Consider the following 19,475-nt stretch of genomic DNA (forward strand, 5'->3'; position numbering starts at 1 on the left):
GAGTTGAGACTAATATGATATTCTAATATTGAGAGTATTACAGAGCCCTCTAATTAGTCATAGTCTAGATATTTGCTTCAACAAGTCCTTAGGAGTCAGCGTGTATTCTCTATTGAATCTAAATAATTAGGAGCATACTGTACAGAGAACATTGCTAAGCAATTATATATCTGTGGACTAAAGTGTCATTACAGTGGTGATCCTGCCAATGGAACAAGCCACAATATTCTTTGCTTGTATGTAAGCACCCATAAAATAATAATTTCTGATTACAAAATTTAAGGAATTTACCAGTATAATTTCCACAGGATGTTGTTAGAAAAAGGAAACTGCATTAATAGATGACTGATACCATGCTGCTGTAATATTTTATAAGGCAACCCAGGACTCTGCAAATGAGATAATTTTTAATGATGCGTTCACAAAACTCATCATTCAGGGATTCATATTCTTCCTTGCTCCATCTGAGGGAAGAAAGACTAAGCTCCTGGATCTTAGACATTGAAGAAGACTCATAGCCCCTTTCTGTATATGGTGTAAAGGTGTTGTGCTGAACAGTCCCACAAACAACTATCTAGTCATAGTATCAAAATGAAAGCTATTTTGTGGATTCAGCCCATCCTCAAAGGACCTGACCTGACAGCAGTAAATATACATACTGGGGCACTGGGGCCACATAATCAGTTATTCTCCACATCTACCGTTGTGTGGGAAATAGTCCTAAGTGCCTAAGCTCGGTAGATGCCAGAGAGCTCACCCATATTTCCACCAAGTTGGACCTTCAAAATGTAGCCACAGAAATGACAGAAAAAAACAAATTCATGGTTTTTTTAAAAGATGCCTTAATTTGCCTATGGTACAGGTAAAATTCCAAGCCATGGAAAGAATATTAGGAGCATAGAAAATGTAAACTATAATCACCAATAAACTCTAAATAAATGTACTAGAATTTTAGAATAATTTACTATAAATTATTTATGTTACATTTAAATTTTGCCTCCAAACATCCTGCAACAAGACTTAAGCCCTCTTCTTTTCACTCCATCTTTTTGGTGTGGATATGGATATTATATCAAATAAAAGTTTTTACATGATTAAGAAAAGAAGGACCCTTAGGCATATAGAATCGAAGCTTTTATTTAATACTTTTACCCAAGGATAATGATACTCAGATGCATGCGTGACAACAACAAGTTCAAAAATGCACAAGAAAACTGTTCCAGTTTTGCTCAACCTCATGACATTGGGTGATTCATAAACAAAAGCTTGCTAAAGATATGCTTTTAACTTATAAAAAGGGTACATACCATATGCCTATTTCCTGTCAGGTTTTCTCCATGGATATATAAAACAAGAATAGCAAACACATTTGTCTAAAACTCCTCATAGCACAAGATGTATATTTACTACATAAATATTAAACTACTTTTAGCACATTTCCTTAACTTTGTGCAGCTACTAGACAAATATGATTTATTGTGTATGTTTCTAAATTTATTTTATAAGTAATATAATTTATATATGTGTCCCATTGTTAATTCTACTTCAAGCGATTATGTAAGGCAAAGGAATTTGGAAAAATTTATGCATTATGTGAAAATATAATTCAGGAGCAAGGGATAGAGATCAAATTGTTTTGTAGTTCAGACTAAATTTAGGAAGGAGCTGACACAGATTTTATTTTATATATAAAATGATTTTTTAAAATAAATTTCAAGCATAAATTATTTTATAAACATAACTGATTACTTCAGACACATCTAGTCATATTGCAATTTGAATGCCAGTAGGTTGTTTGAGGACATTACAAGTGAGGAGTTCTTTCTTTAATAAAAAATAAATTTTCACCTTTCAGTTCATTGTCTTAATGTTGGAGTAAAATATCCCAGATCTATTCAGAAACATTGGTAGAAATGTAGTCTTCACAATCTCCTACTAATAATATTCCTACAGGTGTGACCACTTATATGAAGCTTTTTTAAAAAGGCATGATAGTGTGCTTTAGCCAGTTGAAAAGTGTCAGTATCTAGACATTATAATAGAAAGGAGAAATGAATTTCAGCTTATGAAAGCAAATAAATATCACCGATTCTTCAGGAAACTTTCACTGGGGCATAAATGTGAAAAAAAATAAGGTTATTAAAAAGTATCATTGTAAAGCTAATGAACAATTAAATAAATGCATATGTGTCTACTTTGGAAACTTAAACATTTTTCAATCAAAATATGAAAGCACTTAAAGTTAGCTTATCAGTAAGATCTTACACAATTACTAAAAAGAATAACCAATAAATCCAGAGTTAAAGAATAAGTAATAATAGTTTATGATTACTGAATAAGGAACCGAAGTACACATAGATGCGTTTTTTTCTCTTTTTTGAGATGGAGTCTCGCTCTTGTTGCCCATGCTGGAGTGCAGTGGTGCGATCTCTGCTAGGTGCATCCTCCGCCTCCTGGGTTCAAGCAATTCTCCTGCCTCAGCCTCTCGAGTACCTGGGACTACAGGCACCCACCACCACACCTGGCTAATTTTTGTATTTTTAATAGAGATGAGGTTTCACCATGTTGGCCAGGCTGGTCTCGAACTCCTGACCTCAGGTGATCCACCTGCCTTGGCCTCCCAAAGTGCTGAGATTACAAACGTGAGCCACCATGCCAAGCCTATGCATTTATTTAATTATTCATTAGCTTTACAATATAAATAGTATGTTATACATAGTCTAAGTATCTGATTCTAAGTACAATGAAACAGTAAGCTGCTTCCTATATTTAAAATCTTGTTGAATAAACCCATCGCTATGCACAAACCACATTTCCATTAAAAGGGACTATCATTTAACCTGTGAGGACATTCAATAATAGAAGATAAGCAACCTCTTCTAGTGTGGGACTAAACATTAAAATGATTAAAGAAAAGTCATATTTATTTATTTGTCTTTTTTTGTTTGTTGAGGTATACTGAGTTCTCTTTGTTGAAAGAGGAAAAAAAATTAGATGTTCCCTTTATCCTGTCTATGAACAAACCTTTCTACCTTGACTCAGAATGACCAACTTAATGGAGTACCTCGACTTGGAAACCTTTGCTTATTTCTACACTGAAAAAAGACCCATATGTTTGGGTTTTGTATGATTTCCACTAGCTGGAGTAGCCTCAGCTGGGGTGGCATTAGCTGAGGTGGCTTCAGTTCCCTGAGATGTTCATCTCTGGGCCATAAAGTGAGAATGGCCAAAAAGTCAAAGAGAGAATCAAGAATTACTTTTACTTCTAAATCTTTTGCTGGTTCTGCTGAATGTGATCTGTTACGCTTTCATTCATCAGCCACAGGCAGTCTCAATGCTTTTACTCTGTGTGGCATGATTATCCTCCTTGCAGTACACTCTCAGTCTCAGATGTGTACAACTACACTGTCCTTTTTCTTTTTCTACACCTTTCTAAAAATACATGGTAATGAATGAAAATATCAGCACTCTAAAATTGTAAATAATTATATAAATACAGAGAATAAATGTGATTCCCCACCTCTGTCATTCTACTCCACACCACCTATGCACAGCCTTGGCCTAAGAGCTACTCTTTTGGTCAACATATCAGGAATTCACAACTGTAGTGTCTTCTGGAACTTGCCCCCAGCCATTTTGACTTCTTGAGCCACCTCTAAGAAATACTTCTAGCATGTTCTGACCATATAATGATGGGTTAGCCATTAAATAAAACCATATTAAACATATGAGAATCAGTTTGACTAAATATAGCTTACAGCAAAGCAATTTTTCACTTCAGAAACCTTATTTTTGCAGAATGGTTAAAGAAAGTTTCACTGAATTCTTCACTTTTCAACTCAGTATTTTAAAATAGTGCAGATAGTGTCAAAAAATTACGCAACCAAAGGGACTTTGAGGGAGCCTGCAGGGGAATGATCATCAGAAACCTGATTATCAATACTATGTTAAGAATAACTAAAAAGAAGAATACACAGGCTCCTACAGTTCCCACTCCTGTTTTTAATCATTTCTACTATTTTATGCTATTTGTGAAGCCAAGAGGAAAAGCCATTAGGGGCTCAGACAGAATCAGTAAACTGTACAAAGCTTAGCAATTCAAATATTTACCACAAGTTGGGGTCTCATATTAAATACAGGCTTTAAGGGATTCATAAAATAAATGATAAATATTTCATTTTTTTTTTCTGAGTCTAGAAATCCATAAGGATTGTAAGTGAATTAATATGATTATTGAGTGCCAGGCGCGGTGGCTCACGCCTGTAATCCCAGCACTTTGGGAGGCCGAGGCGGGTGGATCATGAGGTCAAGAGTTCGAGACCATCCTGGTCAACATGGTGAAACCCCGTCTCTACTAAAAATAAAAAAAATTAGCTGGGCGTGGTGGCACATGCCTGTAATCCCAGCTACTCAGGAGGCTGAGGCAGGAGAATTGCCTGAACCCAGTAGGTGGAGGTTGCAGTGAGCAGAGATCGCACCATTGCACTCCAGCCTGGGTAACAAGAGCGAAACTCCGTCTCAAAAAAAAAAAAAAAAAAAAAAAAAAATATATATATATATATATATATATATATATGATTATTGACTTTTAAGAAAACATATGACAATGAAGTAACAAAAATTCTTTTTTAAGCTCAAGAATTTCACCAAGAAATAAACAGGATGCAAATGGACTTTCAGTCACAATAGATAGACATCCCAGAGATGTTTAATTGTTAAATAATAGTAGAAATACTAAGCAGTTAATAAAATTTAATTATAAAGTAACCAAAACCAAAATATCTAAAAGAGAACAGCCCACAATTATCATTATCAAACTACAAAAAATTTCTAGTAGTTATATATCATTTCTAAAAGCAATCTGAGAGGAAACAGGAATGAATTGCTTATTTTTGGTTGTTTTTAACAGGTCTGAAGACCACCATCTTGAAAACAATATAAATATATAGTTGGCACTAAACAAACTTTTATAATGACCTAAAAGAACAATGCAAGTCCAAAGACCGTACAATGTGTATTTATTTTGCTAGAATATTACATTTCATTATATTGCCACTAAGAGATTTGTGATCCCATAATCCATTTCTATGGTTTGTACTAGTCTCTGTTGCTCCAATGCATTATTAATAAATTTTTTTACAAAAGCAACCAAGGGATTTCCATTTTAATATTTACTTTTTAAAAAATTAATGAAACTGAAATTCCCTTAAACATCTATGCATAAGATTTTTGTTAAATTTTTAGAAGACTTTAGTCGCAGAATTTTTACTTTTATCTCTGCCTCAAATCTTCTGTGTTTCTAAAGCAATTCTCCTTTCTGTTCATATTTTATGGATTTTACATTTAACTGTTTTGTGAGCTAAGTGCAGCCATTCATGGAAGCATCATAGTCAGCTGTCAGCGTCCCTTTCTTTCTCTCTCTCTCTTTTACTCTTCTTCCTTTACTTCTCCTCTCTCTTAACTTCTAGTGGACATAGGATAAATCTCTTCTCTTGCTGCATATAAATTTCTCAGTTGCTAAGGTAGCACATTATTCAAAGCCTAAAACTTGATGCGTAGCAATCAACCTTAAAATACTTTGTCATCACACTTTTGATCATGGCGAGGAGCACGATTGATAATGCCTTTACCCTTTATATGTCAAGTGTTCTAATACTTACAGGGACTAAATAAATATCGGCTTTTATGTATACTTAATATTGCTTCTCCAAGCCACAATATAGCTTCATATCAACATTGCCCACATTATGAAAGAAAATATTAATTTGCCACATTTTTAGGAAAAAAATAATTTCCCCTTAAAAGCTATTGAATCTCTATTTGCTCTTTTCATGAGTCAGTTTTACCTCTAGAAACACTCTTTGAACTTCCATAATTATATGAATGCATGAAATACTATATGCTATTTTTAACCAATGTGTTCTGAATTGTAATTGTATATCATTTTTACTTGAGATATAGTCTTTCTAGAAACCAATTTCTTAGCATCAGCTAGAGCCAAGACTTTTCAGAATTTTAAAGAAAAGCATATTTCATAAGTTGAAGTTGTAGGTCCCTTAAGACAAGTTCTATTTTCGTGTCCACATTTACAATAGCTGAGACTGTCACAATCATTCACCTTCATCATTAGAAAGCCATATAAAGTTCCTTTCTCCTCTAAACTTAGAATGTTAAGTGTTGGCCTTGTAAACTAACTTTCTAAGTCCTTTAAGCTTTAAGTCCAGAGATGCATAAGCTAGGCAACGAGTAAGGCAAGGTCATATCTTAACATGCAAGAAGCCTCCCAAACTTATCCTTTTCCAAAATTACTTGTGAAAAGCAAAACTTTCTATAAACCCATTATGGATACTTCTGGAATAATCATTTATGACTTGTAAGAAGACTATTAATAGTTTTTAAGTGAGGTGGAAATAGGAAATGGCAACAGATCATGCCTGTGTGGCGCATCCAGCTAGCCCTCTCTCGATTAGCTTTGGTTCAGACCTGGAGAAGTCCCTCTATGACACGTGAATCCACAGGGTCTGTGCCTGTCTCAAACACGTCCGAATGCTGGTGTCTGAGAAGAGCAAAGATTTATACTCTTTTGAAAGGAGCTTGCAGCACCTACCATGTTGCTCTGCTGTGAGATACCCTCTAGAGGGGGTCCAGAAGGAAAGCCATTGTGCTTTCAAGTCACTGAAGAACCTGAGGTGAGGGACATAAGAAAAACCCACTCAGAGATGCCACAAGCCACTAACTACAGTGGATTCTATTAGCCATTAGTATAAAGGCTATAGTAACGATACTTCTGACTTGAAGCTACTAAAGGAAGTAGTCCCTGAACGTTGTTAAAAACTATCAGAAAACCCTGCAGTGGGACCCCTGTCCATTACTAAAAGTGAACAGCAACTGGAGCCATTCTCACAGTGAGCCACCACCAGGAAACCATAGATGAGGCAGGAGGAACTTTCCAGCCCCTTCTCATCCCCTTCCCTAAATAAGAGGTGCCAATCCCCTTACTTGTTAGGAATTCAAAGGAAAGATGGCAAATATTGGCCTTTCAATATATGCTAACCAGACAGGAAAAGAATTTTTCCTGCCAATAAATCTGGTATAGTTGGAGACTCAGAAATTCTCAATGTGGGCTTTGCTGGATTAAAAACCTTGAATTGTAGATTGAGTTTCAGATGTTAAAAAAAATAATAAAAATAAAGGCCGGGTGCGGTGGCTTAAGCCTGTAATCCCAGCACTTTGGGAGGCCGAGGCGGGTGGATCACGAGGTCGAGAGATCAAGACCATCCTGGTCAACATGGTGAAACCCCGTCTCTACTAAAAATACAAAAAATTAGCTGGGCATGGTGGCGCGTGCCTGTAATCCCAGCTACTCAGGAGGCGGAGGCAGGAGAATTGCCTGAACCCAGGAGGCGGAGGTTGCAGTGAGCCAAGATTGTGCCATTGCACTCCAGCCTGGGTAACAAGAGTGAAATTCTGTCTCAAAAAATTAAAATAAAAAATAAAAAATAAATAAAATAAATAAATAAATAATAATAATAATAGAGACGGGGTCTCGCCATTTTGCTCAGGCTGGTCTCAAACTCCTGGGCTCAAGTGATCTGTCTACCGCAGCCTTCCAAAGTGATGGGACTAAGGGAGTGAGCCACCGTGCCTGGCTGAGTTTCATGATTTTGATAATTACAGTAACATTTATGGACACTATACTGAGTGTCATCCATTGTTCTATTTTATATGCGCTCAGTCACCTCATCTAACAATTCTGTGAAGTATGTACCATTATTAACCCACTGATAAGGAAAAGTTAAGTCCATAGAAGTTAACTTGCACAAGGTCAACAATTGTAGATGGTGAACACAGACAGGTAAACTCAAGAGCTCTGCTCTTGACCACTACTTGCACAGCGTGGTAGCCAGAAAAAATGGCTTCTCAAAAACATCCCTGGCTGGGCACAATGGCTCAGGCCTGTAATTCCAGCACTTTGAGAGGCTGAGGTGGGGTGAATCATTTGAGTTTAAAAGTTCAAGACCAGCCTGGGCAACATGATGAAACCCTGTCTCTACTAAAAATACAAAAATTAGCCAGGTATGGTGGCGCATGCCTCTAGTCGCAGCTACTCAGGAGGCTGAGGTGGGAGGATCACCTGAGCCCAGAAGGCAAAAGCTGCATTGAGCCATGATCATGCCACTGCATTCCAGCCTGGGCAACAGAATAAGACCCTGTCTCAAGAAAAAAAATTCTAACTCTCAGAACTCTGAATATGTTACATTACATGACAAAAAGGACTTTGCAAATGTGATGAAGTTAAGGACCTTGAGATGAGATGATTGCCCTGAATTATGCAGATGGGCCCAGTGTAATCACATGGGTCCTTAAAATGGAGAATCTTTCTCCCCCTTAAGAGCATTGAAGAAAAATAGGGAAAAAAAAATGGAGAATCTTTCCTAACTGCAGTCAAAGGGAGATGTGACAGCAGAAACAATGGTCAGAGACATACGTCATTGCTAGCTTTGAAGATGGAAGAAGGGGGTCATGAGCCAAGGAATGTAGACATTTCCTAGAAGCTACATAAGGCAGAGAAATGGATTATCCCCTAAAGATTTTAGAAAAAAATGCAGCCCTACCAAAACTTTTTTTTTAGCCCAATGAACCCTATCTTGGACTTCTAACCTACAGAACAGTAAAATAGTAAATTTGTGATGTTTTAAGACACTAGGTTTACAGTATTTTGTAGCAGCAGTAGAAAACTAATACATACTGCCTCATTGAAGAAGAGAGTTATTAAGCCCCTTCCTGTGGGACTTGACAGAAACAGAGAGAATGCTTCATGGTATGTAAATTAAATTTGAAATTAAAGTTGCTGCTACTTTTAGCTCCTGGTTTTATAGGTTATTATATAATAGCAGTTTTATGATAAAGAGTGCTATGCAATAATAGGCTGTTATAATTTTTCATCTTGACCTACATTAATGCATTATGTCGCTAGTTTTAAATGTATTGCATCAGAATTTGTCCTTCATTTAGCACTCTGCCAAATGTTACAAGAAACTGAACACATTTAAGATCTTGCTAGCAGAGTTAAAAGATTTATAAGATGCCATTATTTGGATCTTTGATACACACAAGTCCGTTTCTTCTTGTTTGGAAGTTAGGAGTTAACTTTTCAGCACAGTAGAAAGATATTATTTCTAATTTTTAGAATACAAACAGACTGATGACTTCCCAGCAAATTCTGTCATCAGTGCCAAAGTATTCTTTAAAATCTCAGGATAAAATGAGTTGTTAAAAGGGTGACACGTTCCTACAATGAGCTTTTTCAAAACAGGGTCAACATTTTCACATTTCTCATCAATATTCATCATAGAAGAGATCACAAAATGGCAAAATGGGTTTAGATTTATCTGGCCTCTTTCATATAGCAATGTTTATATGCCTAAATACAATGAAAAATTGGGGCACTGACCTTTGCAGACAGTCTTGGGAAACATTCCACCTCCACAAATAGTGAATGCTACAGACCATGATCAAATGGAGTCATTGCTTTCCATTTGTATTGATGTGGCAGTATGCTGGCTGATAGGATATATGTGGAAAAGAGGAAACTATACCAATGGGCAGGACCAATTGGTCTTACTTGATGAAGTTTATTCATTGAAAAGACATGATAAAATGAAATAATAAAGCTTTAGGAAAAAAGCAATACATACTTTAGGAGACTCAGGCCACCATAAGAGTAAGCAAAGCAAGTCTTCAGAACAGAGGTTGAATCCTCCAGAGCCAGGTGATAGGTGAAATTAAACCTGCCACAGACACCACGTTTATATTCTCTCAGCAGTCAGGTGTGGAGTGTTGCTAGTTCCTCCCAGCATTGTAGATACAATGGCCATAATTCAGTTCCTATGATCCAGATTCATACAAACATTATGAAAAACTGTTCCTGTACAATGAGCTAAAGAAAGGCAATCTAAATTAACTGGGTAGCAGACATTTTGACTGCTGAGATAAAATAATAGTCAAAACAACTTCACTTCCAGCAATCAGAGATGTGGTGGCTTATTTTGGGCAACAGAGTCATTCTGCCTATTGTACAGAGACGCAGTAGCAAAGGAGGGGCTACCAGGAGGACTGATTGTATGTATAGTCTCTTCAAATGATGGAATATGAGAGCTATTTGCCCACTGTGGAAAGAACCGTGTGGATTATATTTGTTGTCACAACTAGTGCTGTGCATGGGTCTAGTGGATTAATAATTGAGTCTTACTTAACTGTCTTTTTTCAAACAACTAGTTTCTTTTGTCTTTTGAATAGACCATTTGTACAATTGAATTGGCCAAAGCTATTAAAGCATCACTACTGAGTGCCACCATTAACCCAAATTTTTAAATTTTGTTTTATTTTCTTAATCCTATAAGTAGTGCATAATCATTGTAGAAAAATAAGAAAACACAAATAAGCAAAAAGGAAAAAATATATCTGATGTCCCATTACCTAGTATTACCACTGTTAATGTTTAGGCCTTGCAGATTGTTGCCCACACAAATATACATACATATATATAAACACATCTCAGCCAAAATAGCATACCACCACATACAATGTTTAATTTCACTTTTAATGACCACATATCATTCTATTGTATGGATTTACTATAATGTCTTTAATCAATGCCCTGTTATTAGACTGTTAGATATGGTTTGTAGTTTTTGTTATTGCAAGTAATACTATGATGAACATATTAGCACATGTATATTGCATATTTATCCAGTTATATCCTTAAGTCCTAGAAGTCTAATAACTTGCTTAAAAGTTATACAGTTTTCTATAAATTTTAATGCCTATCTGTAGTTTCATCTTTAAATAAGTAGGAAAACAGATTAAAATCTGAAAGATAAAAATCATTCAAAAGACTTAAATTAATAAGTTTCATAAACTTCTGAAAAGTCAAGTGAAAACACAAGTAAAAGTATTTTAGTTTAGATCTGTTTATTAAACCATTTACATATATATATACACACACACACACACACACACACAGTTATGAGTTTAAGTGAGTTATTATGTTTAAAGATCAGCAAATAACATGCTTTTCTAAATAATAGGCAAGAATATTAAAATATTGTCTTCTATTTTAATAATTCTTAGGAATAAAAAACTATTAACAGCTATATTGAAATATAATTCCTATACTACAAAATTCACCCTTTTAAAGTGTACAAATAAGTGATTTATGCATTCAGAGTTGTGCAACCGTTATGATTACCTAATTTCAGAACATTTTTATTTTGTACAAAAAGAAACTCTTTACATGTTAACAGTTCCCCAGCTACTGTCAAATGCTAATCTGCTTTCTGTTTCTATGCATTTGCCTATTCTTGACATTTCATATAAATGGAATATATAATATTTGGCATTTTGTGACTTGTTTCTTTCTCTGGGCATAATGTTTTCATAATGTTTTCTTCTATGTTGTAGCATGTTTCCATACTTTACTCCATTTTATTGCCAAATAATATTTCATTATATAGATGTATACCACATTTTCTTTATCCATTCATCAGTTCATTGTTTGCATATCAATTAAAATCTTATCACCATCATGCTTAAAATCTTTTAGTAGCACCTTAATTGATAAGAAGGTTTATGAAAGGCCGGCTTAATCTTGTTCTAACCTACTTCTGGCCTGATCCTCTGCCACACTCCCAACCCCATCCACTGCCACCCTTCCATCAGCACTCCAGCCATAGCAGAACCATTTGCAATTTCCCAAATATAACAGGCACACTCACTTATGTGCTATGGTCTGTGTCTGCAACAGCTTTCCTCCCCTTACCTCTGTGGATGCCTTTTGCACGTTCTTTATGATTCAGCTATCAGGTGTCTTCTCCTCTTGGAAGATCTAACACACAAATATAAGCGGGGTACATTTTTTAACAATCTTTTATACCTAGATCTAACACACAAATATAAGCTGGGTACATTTTTTAACAATCTGTTATACCTCTGTCATAACACTTGTCACAATGTTTTATAATTGTTGCTTTTCTTGACTTCTCTTCCACTAGATTATGAGCTCATTAAAGCCTAAAACTAGATTCTGTAGATTTCTATATCATGAGCCATACAGGCCCAGCATGTGGTAGACATTCAATATGTTTTCTTTATGTACATGGTCAACAAAATTGATTTGCTTTTTTATAAACTGCATTAATCAATTTAAGGATTTTTATGACCATATAGTCATAAACTTTATTTAAAATGCATGTTCCAGTTTGCCTATGTTTAATATGTTCATATGCATTTTATATTAAAATTCTCAGTAACATATGAAACAATATGCATTAAAATAAACCGGAATGTATATGTAATTCTAGTAAAGTGCATATTGAACTTAGAACCTATCAAATAGGAGACACTTTTTCCAATACCTTCAACTACCTTTAATGACATGTTTAAGTAGAATAACTTAAGGCAAATTCAGAACTTATACAAACGATGGTTCAGTATCACATTTCAAATGATTTAAGAAAAAAATCATTAAGAATATGCCATGAGATCAATTTATAAATCATAATTGCACTTTCAAAACAAGATAAACTTCTTTTTACAAGCAAAAATGTTGCTTCTCTTAAACTTGGTTTGGAGAGTGCTGCCTTGCTTAAAAAACTATAATAATCTTTGAAGCCTACATACATAAACTGTTTCTGAATCTGTTTTCACTGTTTTCTATATGAATAAAGATTTGTTTAAGTAGGCCCGGTTCTTGGTAATAGAATCCTAACCTCTGTTACTTCTGACTTATAGGGTATCTTTGTTACTAGGGTTCAGCCTGATGGACCAGCATCAAACCTACTGCAGCCTGGTGATAAGATCCTTCAGGTAAGAGAGATAAAAGAAGTGCATGCAAATGGCAATACTGAAACAAATATGTAACCATGTTACCAAGTTAAGTGTTTTGAATTGAACAATTGAAAATAAGTCCTTCTCACATTGCTTATTTGCCTTTATTGTTTTGGGGCTGAAAGTCAAATCAAAAACAATTCAGTCTGACAGAACCATATGACCCTAGCACCTTACAGTACTTGGCACATGACAGGTATTTTGCATATTTTTGTTGAATGGAATTACTTGATTGTATAAGAAATATATATATATGAATGTATACATAGTTATCAAGTGAAGGTAAGAGTAAGTGCCCAAACACAGTGTCTGTGTGGTTTTCATGAGGGAGAAGGAAATGGTCCATATTTAATTTCTCAACTACAGGCTTACTGTCGTTTGACTGCTGTGAAATACGTAATATATTCTTCTCCTACCCCTGCTTAGGTAAACAAAAGTTTAGCTGTGTATAAGATGACTTTTTAAAATGCACTGTGTGATAGAAAAGGCCTTTCACTAACTTAAACCTCTGCATATCAAAAAAGAATCTCTCCAATAAGTAATTAAGCAAATACTTTACATAACTACTTTCTAAGAGATGCATAATCATTTTCTACATTCCAAGAAAAAACTCTTAAGCATGGTTGATGTATTTAAGATTCAGCATTTTGACTCAGGATCCCAGAAATTTCCCATTATGTAAATAGGTGAAACTACCTGATATTACTAATATTTGACCATTTGCAACAATTGTAAAATGGTTCAACATAATATACTGAAGATTTACATTCACTGAGAAGACAGGACATGTGAAAAAGAAACCTTAGGTCAGCTATACACACATAGTTAAGGAATGCAAGGATACCCTCAAGTCAGCTCTGAGGACTCCGAGGAGATCTTCTATCTCCAATGTACTGAGCTCTCTCAGAAAGTTCTCGAAAAGTAGAAATCCTAAGATTGCTTTAACATTTTATTCTCAGAATTTTTTTTTTTTTTTTTTTTTTTTTGAGACAGAATTTCACTCTTTTTACCCAGGCTGGAATGCAATGGCGTAATCTTGGCTCACTGCAAACTCCGCCTCCCGGAGGAGTTCAAGCAATTCTTCTGCCTCAGCCTCCAAGTAGCTGGGATTTGGCATGTGCCACCATGTCCAGCTAATTTTTGTATTTTTAGTAAAGACATGGTTTCTTTATGTTGGTCAGGCTGGTCTCAAACTCTCGACCTCAGGTAATCTACCTGCCTCCGCCTCCTAATGTGCTGGGATTACTGCATGAGCCACCAAGCCCAGCCTCTCAGAAATGTCTTAAACTAATTAGCAAGATTATGATCAGCTACTCACATTTTCAAAAATGATAGTTCTCTGAAAAGAGTTTAAGCTACTATTGTGCCAGTGTCACAATAGAAACACCACCCAGCAGGCCTGAGTTCATTCTATGTAGGCAGAAGATGCATATAGCAGTTGGTATTTTTGAGCTAGAGCAGAGAAACAAACAAAAATAAATAAATAAGATTTTTCTCTAACACCCTATTATGGAAGTTCCATATTTTTGGATAGCCTAACTAGTCCTTTGATCTTAGATATTTTGCACCATGTCTATGGGCCTCAAATTCGTTATGTGTAAAATGAACTGCTGTTTATATTATATCTGAGATCCCTCCCAGTTCAGAAGTTCAACTCTTTGAAAATTGCATGAATTGAGTGAAAAACAGCCAAGAATAAACTAACAACATAACCCCCTAACATTTGGTAAATACTAGTCATTAACAAAGGAAATAGTTAACTTTTTTCTCCACTGAATTTCAAAGAAATTATTTTAAATTCTATGGTCTAGGAAAAAAAATATAGCCAATTAATCTCGTATCTCTTACCTACTAGAATGTGAGACTGGGTAGAGAAGTATGCTATAGCCTGAGCCAAGGTTGCAGAGTTCCTTACTCTATGACAGAAGTAGCAAAAGAAAGATTTTTTTCCTTTTGCTAGAATTCAGAAATGTATACTTAAGTATTGTATACAAAGTATACAATACAATGTATACTTAAGTATTATATACTTAAGTATTATACACAGTATATCTTGCAGATGGGAACCTAGGTTAGTGTCAGGCCAGACATGATGGCTCATACCTGTAATCCCACCACTTTGAGAGGCAGAGGCAGGAAGATGGCTTAAAGTCAGAAGTTTAAGACCAGCCTTGGCAGCACAGTGACACTTCTTCTCTACAGAAAATTAAAAATTAACCATTGCAGGTGCTGAGCACCTGCAATCCCAGCTACTAGGGAGGCTGAGGTGGGAGAATTGCTTGAGCCCAGGAGTTGGAGGATGCAGTGAGCTGTGATTGTGCCACTGCACTTCAGGCTTAGTGACAGAGCAAGAATCTGTCTCAAAAAAATAAAAATAAAGCAAGAATCTGTCTCAAAAAAATAAATAAAGTGTCTCCTTGCAAGGTACTAGAATGCTCTTTTCTGGCTATGAAATTCTAGAATTATATGTGAGGACAAGAGCACTATGAAGGTTCAGTATTTATAATCCTGGAGAGGTATATAACAGCAGCAAAGTGCACGGAAATGGATTCCTCATGCAAGAAGTAAGAAGAAATTTTAAGCCAGGAATACTGCAGAAATGCTACACCCAAGATGTCTCTTCTCTCCACAAATGACTATCAAGGATGTGCCACTTTATTTTTCTATAGAACTCACTTGTACCTAGTCCAATAAAATCAAAGCCCATTTGCAATAAAGAAAAAAGTACATAGACTTTAGTCAAATAAATTATGTATTTACAGTTTCATTCATACTAATTGAAAAGCACATATAGCCAGTTATACTTTCTGAAAGAAACGAGAATGGCTAATCCTAAAATGAAATTGTTTGCAACGTCAGAAGCTAAGAAGAAAAGCTATATTTTTATCTACTTATAATTACTATTGTCTCAGTTTAAAGAATGCTGGGGGGAAATAGGTTAATAACATTGAATTATCGATCACTTAAAATATCAGAATCATGTGTTTTTAATGGAGCACATTCATTTATAAAGCTTAATAGCAATGTTCAACCTGGAGAACTGAAGTAAAAGAAAGGAAAAAAGAATAGCCTTCCCTAAGTGACAACACTTTTGGGGTTTAATCTAACCCAATAGCAAATAGCAAAAGATATATAAGAGAGCACAAGAGATATACCTTTCCCAATTCCTCTTCCAAACCCAGAATTTATTAGATCTCTTTCTTTCTCTGTAACTCTTTTTACCACCCACTCTCTTCTTATTCTGCTGTTATATTATGACCATGTTATTTTAATTACATGAAGATCTATGCAATACAGGATGATGTTAATTAAAACATATTCACTTAGTTTTTCTGTCATTTTATGATTCATTTTCCCAGAATAGACACATTATAATTACTCTAAGACGGTGTGATGTATGGAAGAGCGACTGATCTTTCATAAACTCACCTTCTGTGAAGTTCAATTATACAACAGTAAGAGAAAACACTGAAAACATATGGATTATAAAAATACGTTAGATTGAGCCATCTGAATTTGCCAATATTTGAAATGACAGTTTTGTTAATTTATCATCATAGTTTCTTTTCCCTAATGTTCTTTTCAGCTAAAAAATTCAGTCTAATTCATTATATATTTTTATAATTTAAAATATATATGAATACAGGAAATCTAGTAATTATAGTTACTCTGTTGAAAAGATGAACAGACTGGAAAAAAGAATATATTATGCCTGATAGTTAACAACAAATTCACCTAACCTAAACCTAGTGTAACCTAAAACCCACTTGTAAGTATGCCCTGTTTTCTTGAGGTAAACAAACCCTCTCTATTTGCCCGCCCCCATCTCCATACATGAGCCTAATTTTGTCAGGAGAAGAGAAATTAAATAACTTACAGAATTAATGATATCCAGATTTTGCCAGTAACCAAAACAGGTTTCTCTAATACAAGGTATATAAATACAGTATTTAAGCCGGGCGCGGTGGCTCAAGCCTGTAATCCCAGCACTTTGGGAGGCCGAGGCGGGTGGATCACAAAGTCGAGAGATCGAGACCAACCTGGTCAACATGGTGAAACCCCGTCTCTACTAAAAATACAAAAAATTAGCTGGGCATGGTGGCGCGTGCCTATAATCCCAGCTACTCAGGAGGCTGAGGCAGGAGAATTGCCTGAACCCAGGAGGCGGAGGTTGCGGTGAGCCGAGATCGCGCCATTGCACTCCAGCCTGGGTAACGAGCGAAACTCCGTCTCAATAAATAAATAAATAAATAAATAAATAAATAAATAAATAAATACAGTATTTAATTTAAGATAATCTGATAGTCTTTTTTACCTTGCCGTCATGTTAAGGGTTTTGGAATTTGCAATCCAAAATACTCCTTGTCTATGGTTGTATTTCAAGATGCCAAAAGAGAATAATCAATGAGATAATAAACTCAAACAAGCTAGATATTTTTCTTTTTTTCTCATCTTAGAAAGAACCTTGGCCCTACATATACACAGTTCAAGAAACTACTGTCAACAATAAGTCTATCAACAAATACTTGGACTATTAGCAGAGTAATTATTACACATTTTTTTTTTTTACTTTTTTGAAGTCAGTTTTTGGTAAGTTGTTCGGCTCAGAGCATCTTATCTTGGCCAAAATCATAGGGTTTGATGCCCATTAGGCCTATTATCACTGCTCTGTTCCATAACCACTGACAACTTCACTTCACATCCTCATTAGTGTCTTAAAGGGGAATATCATTAGAAGCCCCTTAATAGAAAGGAGGGAAGTCATGTATCCTAAGGGAGCTAATAGCTAGGGAGACAAGATGAATGTATGTACTCTTTAGGAAACTAATAAAGTACTTGATTGTGCGATGTATCTAATAAATGTAGCTGTGTTAAGAGAATGGAGTGATTAATATAAAAGTGTGTACCCTGGGATGCAGAGAGGATGGCCATTCGCAAACAAAAATACAAGATGTAAGACCCTCCTCTTCTTACCTCCTCCAGTGAATCAGTGAGGGAATGGGTGAGGAGACCTCTGTGGCAGGGAGCACTGAGGATCATGGAGATCTCTGGTTGTGGAAGGAATCGAGAGAAGAGGGTTTACTCCTGGTAGAGCAGAAGTTCCTCCAGGCTTAACAGAGAGAAAAGAAGGAGGAGGAGGAAGAGGAATACCTGTGGGCTAGACTGGCATGAGTTTTCAGGAGCAGGGGTAAGAGGTTTATGCTAGAAAGGGTGAGTATGGAATATAAAGGAGAGAATATTGAGGAGGAAGACCCCAGACTCATGTGTTAGAGCATGAAGAAGGGAACCCTGCTATTTTAATAAGTTTTTCATGGAGTGGAAGAATTTCAAGCATGGAGATGAGTTGGAGCGAGGCTGGCGATGGTGGTAGGGGGAGACAGCAAGCAAGATATAGCGTTCAAAGCTCAGAATGGGAGTGGTAAGTTCAGGCTCCACAAAGAAAAGTCTAAATGGAATGTCTGTGTATGGTTGGATCTGTTGTACACAGATATATATACAAACACTGAATCAAAGCTTCCTTGTCTGAACAGAAGTTTTATGGCTTTCTTAATGACCAGTAGGTGTGATCAGCTTGCAGAGAGAATTTTCTTGCTTAGGTGAAGCTCACTTATTCAACAGCCTCACCTATCAGAAACAAAAACATAAGCTACAGAACAAACAAAGTGCTTCTGAGGATCCAAAATTAATGCCACAAAGCCCATGCCCTAGTAAATCTCATGCCTTTTACTCATAAGAGAAATACTTGGGAGTCTTTTATCCAGACCACCAAGGTGAAAGCCTGTGGGTCCATCCAGGCTCATTACCAGAAGCAAGAAGTCATAGCCCACAGCTTCACTCTGTAGTAAGAGAGAAACTTCCTTTAAAAACCAGAAACAAAAGAGAACAACTTCATTAAAAGCCATAAACAAGACTTCAAAAGTATAGCAGATTGTACTTCTAAAATATTGTTTCTGGCTTTTAAAAGAAAGCTCTGTGCTTACAGTATAGAGCAGTTTTTCCCAATGGCATCCCTCAACATATCTTGAAAAAAAAGATTTCATGGTCAACTAAGTTTCAGAATCACTTCATACTGTATCCCTTGTTTCAGGATTTTACACTGTACTAAACAGGCTAGGAACTCTGAGAAATCTTACAGATATATTTTTCAACATGTTTAATCATACAGTCCTCTTTACCAACATCAATTAACCACTTCCACACAACACACTTCGGGAAATGTTTGTTACAGAAACAAAATAACTGGGTCATGGCTGTGTCCCAGAGAGTGCTGATGTTCACGACTATTACTGTAACTCATTAAGAAAGGGTTAATGTTCATTTTCTGAATTTTTAAAAATTTCTTCATAAACAAAAACCTACAAAAAGTAAAGAGTGAGAAATTGTTTACAAAATGAAGTGTTGGACCCTTAAAGAAATAAACTTGAAAGTTTTGGAAAATTGTACTAAAACATTTCCCAACAAAGACAAGTAAGTTCCACATTTCTGTAGTTTATCCTATTTGTGATTAAACATCAAAAGCTCCAGAGACATTGAGGGTGGGGGACTGTAGGGGAATAATGACATAACTCTTAATGTTTAGGTAAATA

General features: G+C 35.7%; 1 protein-coding gene across 6 annotated transcripts in view; it reads left to right on the plus strand.

Annotated features, from left to right (window-relative positions):
• LRRC7 (leucine rich repeat containing 7) overlaps nucleotides 1–19,475 on the plus strand; it is a 565,757-nt gene that overhangs the window by 533,592 nt on the left and 12,690 nt on the right. For 5 of the 6 annotated variants that reach the window (XM_039474488.2, XM_074381000.1, XM_074381001.1 and 2 more), the window contains one exon: nucleotides 12,793–12,867. In XM_039474488.2, the coding sequence (XP_039330422.1) occupies nucleotides 12,793–12,867 (75 nt within the window). The remainder of the gene's footprint in view (nucleotides 1–12,792; nucleotides 12,868–19,475) is intronic. The other variant, XM_074381003.1, reaches the window with a different exon arrangement.

The sequence above is a fragment of the Saimiri boliviensis genome, chromosome 11 (genome assembly GCF_048565385.1).
Source record: "Saimiri boliviensis isolate mSaiBol1 chromosome 11, mSaiBol1.pri, whole genome shotgun sequence".
Classification (NCBI taxonomy): Eukaryota; Metazoa; Chordata; class Mammalia; order Primates; family Cebidae; genus Saimiri; species Saimiri boliviensis.